The 12,629-nt window shown below is 41.5% G+C and overlaps 1 protein-coding gene across 4 annotated transcripts in view; it reads right to left on the reverse strand.

Annotated features, from left to right (window-relative positions):
* doc2g (double C2-like domains, gamma) overlaps positions 1–12,629 on the reverse strand; it is a 66,082-nt gene that overhangs the window by 6,986 nt on the left and 46,467 nt on the right. For all 4 annotated transcript variants that reach the window (XM_082535242.1, XM_082535245.1, XM_082535244.1 and 1 more), the window contains exons 9-10: positions 2,955–3,036; positions 2,617–2,713 (exon numbers count right to left, since the gene is read on the reverse strand). In XM_082535242.1, the coding sequence (XP_082391368.1) occupies positions 2,617–2,713; positions 2,955–3,036 (179 nt within the window). The remainder of the gene's footprint in view (positions 1–2,616; positions 2,714–2,954; positions 3,037–12,629) is intronic.

A 12,629-nucleotide genomic window follows, 5' to 3' on the forward strand; every position in this document is an offset into this window, starting at 1 on the left:
ACAGTAACTGGATTCATGGGTTTCTGTCTGTGCAGTTGTGGCATCATTACATTGCAATAAACATAAAGTCTCTTGCGATTTGGCATCATGATTAAAACCAAGATTGAACTGAATCGGAGATATCAGACTTGGAACACAGTCCCACTGTTTTGAGACTGTGCTCGCGTGGCCTTTTCATCAACTCTTTATCCGCTTTTTTAGCTTTGAGACTTGACTTTGAAGGGAACCGATTGGAAACAGCTCAGAGGTTTAGATTTGGCTCATGGTGAAGATGAAATTTCCCAACTCTCTTCATGCGCATGTTGCTCCCTCAGTTTATCCATTCGATTCATTGCTTGAGTTTACTCACCTCTGTGATGTGACATCCTCTACATACAGTGGCTTGCAATAGTATTCGGCCCCCTTGAACTTTTCCACATTTTGTCACATTACAGCCACAAACATGAATCAATTTTATTGGAATTCCACGTGAAAGACCAACACAAAGTGGTGCACACGTGAGAAGTGGAACGAAAATCATACATGATTCCAAACATTTATACAAATAAATAACTGCAAAGTGGGGTGTGCATAATTATTCAGCCCCCTCTGGTCTGAGTGCAGTCAGTTGCCCATAGACATTGCCTGATGAGTGCTAATGACTAAATAGAGTGCACCTGTGTGTAATCTAATGTCAGTACAAATACAGCTGCTCTGTGACGACCTCAGAGGTTGTCTAAGAGAATATTAGGAGCAACAACACCATGAAGTCCAAAGAACTCACGAGACAGGTCATGGATAAAGTTATTGAGAAATTTAAAGCAGGCTTAGGCTACAAAAAGATTTCCCAAGCCTTGAACATCCCACTATTAGTCGTGCACTGCACAAAGTTGGCCTTTATGGAAGAGTGGCAAGAAGAAAGTCATTGTTAAAAGAAAACCATAAGAATTCCCGTTTGCAGTTTGCCACAAGCCATGTGGGGGACACAGCAAACATGTGGAAGAAGGTGCTCTGGTCAGATGAGACCAAAATGGAACTTTTTGGCCAAAATGCAAAACGCTATGTGTGGTGGAAAACTAACACTGCACATCACTCTGAACACACTCTGTTAAATATGGTGGTGGCAGTATCATGCCCTGGGGGTGCTTCTCTTCAGCAGGGACAGGGAAGCTGGTCAGAGTTGATGGGAAGATGGATGGAGCCAAATACAGGGCAACCTTGGAAGAAAACCTCTTGGAGTCTGCAAAAGACGTGAGACTGGGGCGGAGGTTCACCTTCCAGCAGGACAACGACCCTAAACATAAAGCCAGGGCAGCAATGGAATGGTTTAAAACAGAACATATCCATGTGTTAGACTGGCCCAGTCAAAGTCCAGATCTAAATCCAATCGAGAATCTGTGGCAAGATCTGACAACTGCTGTTCACAAACGCTGTCCATCTAATCTGACTGAGCTGGAGCTGTTTTGCAAAGAAGAATGGGCAAGAATTTCAGTCTGTAGATGTGCAAAGCTGGTAGAGACAGACCCTAAAAGACTGGCAGCTGTAATTGCAGCAAAAGGTGGTTCTACAAAGTATTGACTCAGGGGGCTGAATAATTACACACACCCCACTTTGCAGTTATTTGTTTGTAAAAAATGTTTGGAATCATGTATGATTTTCGTTCCACTTCTCACGTGTACACCACTTTGTGTTGGTCTTTCACGTGGAATTCCAATAAAACTGATTCATGTTTGTGGCTGTAATGTGACAAAATGTGGAAAAGTTGCAATACTTTTGCAAGCCACTGTATTCTGCTACGACAGTAAGCCTGTTTTCTAATGGTAACGCTTACAGAAGACCACTGCACTGGAACTATGCTTGCTCGACCTCTTTATCAACTGTTTTTCTCCATCTCTCCTTTTTTTTGTTTCTGTGTCATTTTTCTCTCAGACCCAATTAACATCATGGGCAGGCTGCTGTAGCTAAACCTGTAATGATAATGGTCGGGGAAATGGTTGTTATCTGGGGCTGTGTGTGGGTCTGATGGCCTTTTCCCCCAGCAGGGCTTATAAGTCATTGGGTTTATCTAAACAGGGGGTGTCTCCCTTCAGCCTACCGTCTCTCCCACACACAAACACACACGTGCGCACACTCGCGCACACTCACATTAGACAAAGTAAAATGCTTTGATCTGAAGGCCTCCGAGCTCATAGGGTGGTAATCCATTCTCACTGTGCCTCCCTACCAGTTCTCCATCACTCCTTAAGCTCCCATGTTCTCCGTTGCTGTGATATACACACCGGGCCATGCCAAAGCTTTTTAGCAGTCTGATGAAGCTGCAACCATCTAATGTGCCAAGTCTATGAAGGATGTGGACCCAGAGAAAATCGTCTTCCTTTTTGAGTTTTCCCCTCCATTTCCTGTTCCACTCAAACTCTTCTTTGCTCGCTCAATCGTTCTCCTCAAGCCTCATAATTACTTCTCATCTCTCTAGTTTTCTTCCCCCTCTCTCTACCCACACTCAGCCTGTTTTTTTCCTCCTTCTTTTTTTATCTTTCTGCTCCGCTTTCATTTCAACAGTCTGCTACGGTCACATTCTTTGCTTCGCTGCTTTCCTCTCCACTCCTCCCCTCCACACTACAGCGTTTCTGAGCCTACCTATGAAGTCGTTGCTCATTCCCAAGTCATAGTCCCACACAGTGATCTCCAGGGTCTTCTTCGCCAGCTGGTCCAAGGATACTTCATATGAAAACTCCTGTGCAGGTGGGGTACATGAGAGCATATTTACATCAATGATTCATAAACAGGTGATTGAAAGGAACTGAATTCCTAACTCAGCACGTGTTCTGTGATACGCTGGGTGCACCTGCAGGATATGACACAGTCCCTTTAAGGTATGCTTAAATTGCCATGCTTTACATTGGGAGCTCAGTAGAGAAATCAAAGAAGTTGTTAGCTGCGGTGTGGTTAATTGCAGAGAAAGTGTGGAGCTGTACCTCATTGAATTCGGGATTGAGAGTCTTTTTCTTCACGGAAGTCTTGTATTTGGACTTTTTCCCCATATCTGGCTGTAAGACGCTGAGAAAGAGAGAGAAACCAGATAAAGACATGAATTCAGCGTGATCTTGGGGAATCAGGGAACATGCTGTACAACCCCTGGAAAACAGGCTGTCAGAAACTATTACTCAAATAGCCACGGTCAATGTCTTAGTTAATCTTTGCCTATATTTCATGAAATTCTGCTACTTGTAGGTTAGTGTTAGTGTTACTGACAAACAAATGGAAATGATCACACACATGCATATTTAGCATTGCTGTGCAGTAATTAGTGTTAGGCACAAATAGAGACAGTTTACCATCTGTCTCTAGTGGAGTGGAGACGGATGGTAAACAGATATTCTTACACCACCAGTTTTGCACAGATTAACATACAGTGATTGTATTTTGTTTGAGAAAGTGAGTGATCTCAAATGTAAAATAGGTTTGTGCAACAGAGATCTTTGAACTCCTGTCAAACAGAGCCAGAACTTCATTATCAAACCAGCTAATCCACAACTTTTTAAAATCTTTGTCCGTAAAGTTGACAGTAAAGTCTGCTGAATAGCAGAAACAAAAAGGGAGAATGAAATTTTGCAAAATGTCTTTATGAGATAACTTCAACCCAGAAGTGTTTTGAACAATGGCAGGGACAGAGAGCAGCTGAAAGAGAACGAGAAAGAGACAGAGGAGGATTGTAGACCACAGCAAGATCATAATCGTGCTGATGTTGGAGGAGTATACGCTCCAGAGAAGAGGCAACAGAAGGGTCGCTGGAGGGCAACGGGATTCATCATCAGCATAAATTCAAAGTCAAGATGTTCAGGCAGTGAGATATCACACTCTTCCAGCCTTTCACTGTCAATGACGAATCCTGGCCTGACAGCTGATGCATGCAGAGCTGGAATCAGAGCGAGTGAAGGATGGAGGGGATGCAGGTGGAGCAGGAGGAGGGGGAACTGACAGAGAGCAAGGTGGCACAAAGTTTGAATCTACTGTTGGATTCTAGTGCCTTTTAATGTAAACTTTAATGCTTATCTGTCAGCTTAGTATCTGAGTGCACTCCCTTCATCAATGCAGACCTTTTCTTTGTCAACTAGAAAGAGAAAAAAACAACAGATGCTTAAGATTTTATGATGGAGAGTTCAAATGTTGTGTCCACTAGGTGGCAGCACATCAACCACCATGACAAGGTGAATGCGTTTGTAAACTGCAGCTTGTTCAGGTTCAGCAGACAAAAAGACAACATTTACATCCCACACATCCCAAACCATTCATGGCTCTCCAGTAACTTCATTCCACAAACTCATGGTATCAAAGAAAGACATAACTGTGGGGGGTAAAAAAACAATTTAATGTAAAATACACAACAGAATAAAAATACTATTAAGGCTTTGGATCAGATTCGTACTGATGAGTTCCAGGAATCTAAATCTGAGGTCTGTGCTTCCTCTTTGTGCTGCTTATCCAACATCTTTTTAATTTCCTCTGCTGATCCTGTTCTAGATGTAGGAAACAGGCCCATGTTCAATGGTAATAGTCACAATTTATCAAGCAAGCCTGGAATCTCTTTATTGTGGGTAAAGTAAGTTAATGTACTTCATCTTTCATAAGTTGAGATAATCTACACGGAAGCTAATAAAAAGCCAGAAACTGTGGTGTCATTTGTTTTCACTTAGTTAGGCTGCTGTAACGCGAGTGCAGGAAATAACATTATAATCTGTGCGGCCTACCCAGCAGACTGTTTGGGGTAAACATGAATGATGAATCAACATACATCCATGATGTACAGATGTTTTTATGTTCCATCATAATGCCAAATCAGAAGTCAAGACTCATCAAATAAGGCAACATTTTCCAGTCTGTTGTCCAGTTTCGGTGAGCCCAACAAAGTGACAAATGAGTGTATACAACTCAAAGTCGGTCCAGTTTCGTACATCAGATTAGCCTGACAACCAAATGCATCAGAGTCTGTCTTCTTAAAGAGAAGTTAAATATCTCTGAGCAATTCAAAATAAGTATCCCCTGGGTAACAAACTAACTGTGTGCCTATTAAAGTCCCAATTACTGTGTTGTTCCAGTAAAAGCCATCAACTTAAATGTTTCAAACAATGTATAAAGACGAGACACAGGCTCAGCTAAATGTTTAAAGCATTAAAAAGCTCATTATCGCCACAAGATGCATCCTACCTGGTGTTTACATAATAGTTTGGTTTACTTCACAAGAAATAAAAAAGAAATCTTAAAGAAACTAATGAATCAATTAAGACAGTCGGCCAAGCAAAGCATCTTTTTAACCCCCAGCACGTGAGGCGGTGAAGTGAAAGCTCGAGGACATCCGAGCCTTAGCTCTGCCGACTCACATTCTGCATACGCCTCCAAGGGCAACTCACGCGGGAGAACTCATATTTTCAGAATAACAAAACATTCTTTGACACCAACGTTCGTAATTAAGATCGGGTAAATGGAAATAAAGGCCACAAAGGAGCAACCGAACTGTGCCCAAATTGCCACAGAAAATTCAATGTGAAAAATAATTCACGACGCAGGATGCTGGTCCACAGAGATACGGGAGGATAATCCCCTCAGTTTTTCACTAACCGTTTCTTTAAAAAGAACAGTGGGGAACAGCAAACTAAGTAACCACATGTTTATGTGCCGTATACGTACACCGTTTTAGCTCTGTGTCACCGGCTGACAGTGACTGATAAGGTTAGCGAGCTACCGCAGCTGCTGCTGACAACCTTTAAACGCTGTTCACGAGACAAACTGTGTTTGTAATGTGAGGCAACATGAACAAGGACTCATCTTTAAAAAGCCCCGTAAGGCGTGGACAAAGAAATGAGAACGCCTCCCCGTACACATACTATTAAGAAATCTAATGCAGCTACACTACTACTCAAAATGTTATGGTTTGTCTACTGGGAGTGACCAGGATGGACAGGATTAGTACATCGAGCGGCAAGGCTGAGATAGTTTGGACATGTGCAGAAGAGGGATTGTGGATGTACTGGATGAAGGGTATAAAAAGGGGAAGACCACAGAGAAGATTCACAGAGTGAAGGGTTGGTGTGACAGGAGCATGAAACAGAGATAAAGGAAGATGTTCCACTGTGGTGACCTCTAAAATAAGGAGTCAAAAGAAGATAAAGATATATATTAATAATATTTTTCATATCCTTTTCTTTCTTTTTTAAGAGTTAGGAGATGTCCTCCAATGCACATTTGTGCAATATCTCTAAAGTTAGAAACATCCTGTTTCTACAGTAGACAGGCCTGACAGCTGAATGCTCTGCCTCCCAGAGTTTATGTGTGACAAAAGCCAATAGTGGAGGCTATTATAGTACAGGCAGTTCCATAAGAATCAATCAGTGCACCCTAACTCACCCCATTAGAATCAACTGGTTATTTTCCATGATGACTGCATGACTAGACTGGAAAATTAACCACAAGTTAGCCTGCAGTCTGAGAGTGAAGCACTCTGTTTATTGGAATAATATGGTACTCTGAGGTCTTTGAGATATGATGGGGTCTGATTATTCACTATCGTGTATGTGAGGAGAATTTTTTTAGTTTTGGATTTAACAGGGAGCCGATGAACAGAAGCTAATATGGGGAAAAAAACTATGGTCTCTCTTTCTAGCCCCTGTTAGAACTCTCACTGCAGCTGGAGAAAACTTCAAAAAGTAAATCTGGGTAAATGTGCACGGGTTATACAACCATCCAGCATTGGTGGCTGGTCCAAACAACTTACAGTGCATTTGATACCAGGTTCATCTTTTGGTCACAATTCCGTCTGTGTCAAAATAATGTCCCAGTTTAGTCAAACAGTCATTGAAAAATAATCATTTGATTCTAATGGGGTCCATTAGGGTCAGCTGATTGATTTTCTAATGGAAGTGCACTGTTCATTTCATCATTATGCCAGTCCCCTATAGGCTCTTCTGACACATGAACTCTGGAAAATGCTGGGAAAGGACATCACACTGATTTTATACTTGAGAGCTAGCAGAGTAAAAATGATTTAGTCCCGTCACTCTCACTGATAGGAGCAACATATCCAAACTGGCCCGGACAGTAAGACAGTCCATCACAGGGGTAACAAAGCAAGAGCACACTCTCACATCCACACCTACGGCACACCTACCTCATTAATCAGCCTAACAAGCATGCAGTGCTAACCGCTGCATCGCCATGCTGTTGTTGTTATTTTAATAGATGCATTAAAAATTAAATGAAATGTGTAGTCAGGACAGCAGAATCAACTTCTTTATTTTTGCCCAAAATGTTTCTTTCCACCATGGGACCCACATGACGACTTGACAACTCTCCAAAAAATTCGGTACCACCGTGGTGGCAAGTTGAGGCAGAGGCTGACAGAAGAATGAGAGCAGCCCTGTGAGTGAGAGGGGGGAAATTGCTGAAAATGACAGGGGTAGATGGAAGAGAGGGAGCCAACGTTAAAAACAGGGAACAAAAATAAGTTATGACACACAGATGTGCCAAAAAAAAAAAAGGAGTCACAATTAGAAGAGAGGAGCTAAATATATGCCTGCTGCAGCAGAGCCTCATGATCTTTTTACTTCGTTGTGCAAGAACAGAGAGATAACCAAACTGTAAAGCACGGCGGTGTGCTTGGTCAGCATGAAGGATTTGACATGTTTGCACTTTTTCTGCCCTTACATGGCTTTTTTTTTTCCGACAGACTTTTCTTTTTCATGTTTTAGATTGTGCATAAAGATCAGGGTAAAAGACTCAGGGCTCTTTTGAAAGATGTCGAATAATTTAGTCTTTAAAATGCTAATGTGTCCTTTAAATGGAAGACAAATTAGTTCTAAGATAATTCTGACCTTGTGTCACTTGATTGGCTTCTAAAAGCTTAACGAGAGAGAGAGAGACTGACTGGACTCCTTATGCAGTCATCTCTTCTCTTTTGGCCTGGTTCCCTGTGGCTTTCATATATAAATATATGCACACAGAAATGAAGAATGGTTGCTTTTTTGAACCTTTATGCCATATTATTTATAATGTTATTATTTAATAGTAAAAATGTGTAGCCTATACAGGGAAATAAAACAGTGGTTAACATGGACGTTCACACATAAATGTCTCATCAGTATGAATTCCAAATCCAAAAAAGGAAAGTCATTGAGGAAAACTGAGAATGTTTAGACACATTTCTTTTCTGGCTAAAGTTTCTGTCACACAGGCCTCGAGACTATTCAGAGACCACCTGGCAGCTGCTGGTCACCGGAGGAAAAACGCATATTTCACAACCGATCGGCACGTAGTTTCTGTGAAATCAGTTACTAAAGCATCAGTGACTCCCTGGCAACCTGAGGTTGCTTCAGAAAAATGGGTATTCCATGATCAGTTGGCAAATTGCTGCTTGAAGATGTTGGCAGTTACGGGGTGAAACTGCTCACAAATAGATCTATTGTGCTGTACCAAAAAACTCCTTGAAATTGCTTTTGGTTGCTAGCAGGTTGTCACAGTTGCCCAATGTCACCTGCTAGTCTCTGAGCGATAGAAAAAGATGAAGTTCAGCTTCAAGTTAAAAGGCGAACCTTTTAAAAAGTGTTGATGATGCAACTTTTACCTTGAAGGTGAACATTGCCCATTTCTGGTTCACGTCACTCCTTTTCTAATTTTACTACCACAGGTAGCAAGTATTTACAGACACGTCAGCATCTTCTGTGCCAACTGGCAAATGACTGGCAATCACCCAAAATAATAAAGAGGCTTTTTGTGCAGCTCCCTGCTGGAAACAGAGAGACCTGTGGTTGCCAGATGGTTGCTGAGCAGTTTTCAGGCCTGCATGACCATACCAGTATGCTTCAGCTGTGGCTGGACTTTACCCTGCCTCTCACCCTGTGGTGACTGGGATAGGCAACAGCCCCACCGCGACCCTGAATCAGATAAGCGGAATAGGATGGATGGATAATCGACTGCTGCATATTTTATTTAATATCAAACATACTGTGTGTCTGTATAGACCTGAACATGCTGATTGATATGTTCAAAGAATTTTGGGTTTTCTTCCAGTTTCATTAAACGCAACAAGAAGAATTAAAATTAAAATTAAAATCAAAATCACGAGTGCCAAATAATCATCCACCTAATGTTAATAAACAGTTTGTATCTGATCAGCTCTCTTTCTCTTTCTCTCTCTTACACACACACACACACACACACACACACACACACACACACACACACACACACACACACACACACACACACACACACACACACACACACACACACAGGCATCAAGATATGCTTGAGCTGCAGAGGATGTCTGGTTTTACAGCTGCAGGACATCAGTGAACTATGTAAATTAATTCCTATCGATTTAATTGCTCAGTACACTTAAGGGATGTAATTTACCTGTGCCAGCAACATATTTAACCCCCTAACTCCTTATTTGTTCAAAGTTAACTTCACTAAAACTTCACGGCGTTCATTATGCTGGTTCTACGGTGTGCACTGACAAAAAAAACAGCGCCTTGAGCTGCACACCTTCAACAGCTCATCCGCTGAACTGAGGTAAACACGGCTCTGTGTGATGGATACAAAGTCCCTGATACGCGAACACAGAAGGGAACAAAAAGAAATGCTGGCAGACGGGCAGCTGAAAAGACCCAAGTGCCAGAAATACGAATCGGATCAGGGCAGAGGCTTAAACGAATAATAAACGACAAGAGTCAGCATAAAAGAAGCAGCTGGTACAATAATGTAGAACAAGAGGAGGAAGACACAACTGAGAGAAATAACATGTACCAGTGTGCACAAGGCCAAGCAGGGATATAAGATAGAATCAGTTGTGCATTCTGGGTGCACATGTAATTTTACCTTTGTTCTCTAAAACATTGTATTAGAAGAGACACCGATACTGTACAACGTGCCGGCTTTAAAGTAAAGAAACAACTCCTCAGAGAAACTGCTAGTATGAGCATTTCCGACTTTCTTGTTTCAGTTGTCAACAGTTAATAAAATGACTCAGAAAATGTCCACTTGCACAAACCTTTGACACCATTAGCTTAAAAAGCAGTTTTCAGTGCAGTGATTGTAGGTGTTCCTCTTATTCAAATCAAACTACTACGCACTGAAAAAGTACTCCTTCACCTCACTGTAGAATACGTCATCCAGACTTTCCTGTAAGCCTGTACTTACAGTTCAGCAAATGCATGTCATTTTTACCTCAGATGTACTCAGAGGAGGGTGTTATTGGCAAGGAAGCTGGGTGTCAGGAAGCCTGCGTGTCAGACAAGCTGACTGGTTCTCCAAAAGTTTAGTTCAGAAGAGAAAACATGAATGCGTTTTCAAGCTTCAGCCACTAGATTGGTTGAAACGGGAGAGAAACAGTATGTTTAACCTTATGCCTTTTCAACTGGGGATGTGTTTTCTTTACATCCCTGTGTCATTTATTCATAAATTATAAATAATGAGAAAAGTACCCATCACCCTTAGGCAATAAACAAACATCATCAGGTTCAAAAATGGAAGGCTCAAAGAACGAAATTACCTATTGTTAAACCATAAATGACGTTATTGCATCGTTAGAGTCATCTAAAGAAAACAGAAAGGTGCTTTACAACCTTTTCAGTATTATTTTTTAGCAACCTTGTGCTGCTTCTACCTTGAAGCCTCCCACTGTTGGAGGTGGCGTTGGTTACAAGATTTGCTGTCCTGTGTGGGAGCTTTCACTCTCTGCACTGTTGGTGCTTAAGTGCAGCAGGCACGCTGGAGATTTAGCTGTGTGGGTTTTATCTGTCACCGTGCCTTACAGGCAAGCCGGTACAGTATCAACTATAGTTCTGTTTCAGACTTTGAAGAGACCTGCGTTGGCTGAGAAAAGAATTGATCTCACTGAGAGTACAATGTGATCAGAATGCATCCACCTCCACTCTGCAGGACCTTCCATGTGTCTCAGCGACTGTCGCAGAAACACATGGAAGCTCATAAAGAGTGCTGATCTGCTTACTGCGGTGTATAATGTCAGTCAGGCTCTTGTTGACTTCACATTCCTGTCTCTAATGTAATAAAAGCCTGGAAACAAAAGAAATGAAACAGCTTTTTACAGTTAAAAATAATCTGTGGATTCTACAAGCACCCCAAAAAGTTTCATATAAGAAAGTTTTCGCAGAACTCTTTGCAGTTCTGTGCAACAGACAAAAACTAAGTGAATTAGTGAATCAATGTGAATTAAATTATATGATAATCAGAAAATGTGAGCACCTCTATAAAAGCAGGTGTGTGTACACACAAAGCCACAATCCTCCCAGGAGTGGAGATCCAAAACATTCACTCTAAGGTCAGTCTTCGCAATGCTCAGAGAAACTAGAAAAACACCTGAAAGCTATATCTCAGACTCTACAGTCCTCAGCTAGCATGTTAAATGTTAATGACAGGACAATTAGAAAAAACCTGGACATGTTTGGCTTGTCTGGAAGGGAAAGCCTTTTCTTTCTTAAAAGAACATGGCAGCAAGGTTTAGGATTGTAAAGTTGCCCCTGAACAAATCACAAGACTTCTGGTGCAATATCACTAGCACAGATGAGATCAAAGCGGAAATGTCTGGTAAGAATAATAAACCACATTTGGTGAAACGCAAACACAGCATATCAGCACAAACAACTCACGCCAATGATGATGATTTTGGGATTGTTTTACAACCACAGGTGCTGAGGTACCTTGCACTCCTTGGGTAAACCAAGAACTCCTCCACATACCAAAGTATTCTGATCATGAAACAGTATAATGATCCCAAACACAGCAGCAACTCTACATCAGAATTTCTGAAAAATAGAGAATAAGAGGCTTTGCAATGGCCCAGAAAAAGTCCCCTGACTGAAAAAACTTGACTGAAATGCTGTGCCAGAGCTTAAGTGAGCTGTGCATAAACAAATGGCAGCAAAGAAGAGCGGGCCTAAATTCCTCCGCAGCGTTCTTAGAGACTCACAAAGTCAAACAGAAATCCGTTCCTTCAGGTTCATGCTGCTAAACGTAGGTTCAACCAGCTACTGAATCATGGGGTGTACTTAGTTTTTCACAGGACCGCCACAGAGTCCTGTGAAAAACTCTGAACCTTGTAAATACACTTTGATGTTTGTTTGAGAATCTTAATGAGCAAAATCATATTAAAGATGCATTCTGATTGCTGCAGCATGTAATTTATTCAAAGAAGCCCGCTTTATTGATCTACCCAGGCAGCCTGGCCTGGATAGATCAATAAAGCATAAGTCTGATGTATAGTAGTTTCTGTAGCTCAGAAAATGTTGAACTGAGGTTTTGGCAAAAGAAAGTAGTTACTGAGATCATAAATCAAGAGAAGTGCAGGGTAATTTTCTAATGGACTTGTATTCAATCACTATCTTCAAGGATGTAAATTTGAGGCACTTCTCTTTCAATCCTGGAGGCAACATCTTTCTTTTACATACAGCCTCTGGGTGTTCCTTGTTTTACGACTGCAAGGCGTCTATTCTAATCTCTGAAGAGCGTCAACAATTAAAGATCCCTAAACTAAAACCACCATGGAATCAGATAAACACCAGGTGGCTTTCTCTTGTTTATGGTTAAAAGGTGTTGTGATTACAGCTAAATAAGATAAATGTCAGCACTGATAAGACAGC

This window comes from Aulonocara stuartgranti (genome assembly GCF_965226115.1).
Source record: "Aulonocara stuartgranti genome assembly, chromosome: 6".
Lineage (NCBI taxonomy): Eukaryota > Metazoa > Chordata > Actinopteri > Cichliformes > Cichlidae > Aulonocara > Aulonocara stuartgranti.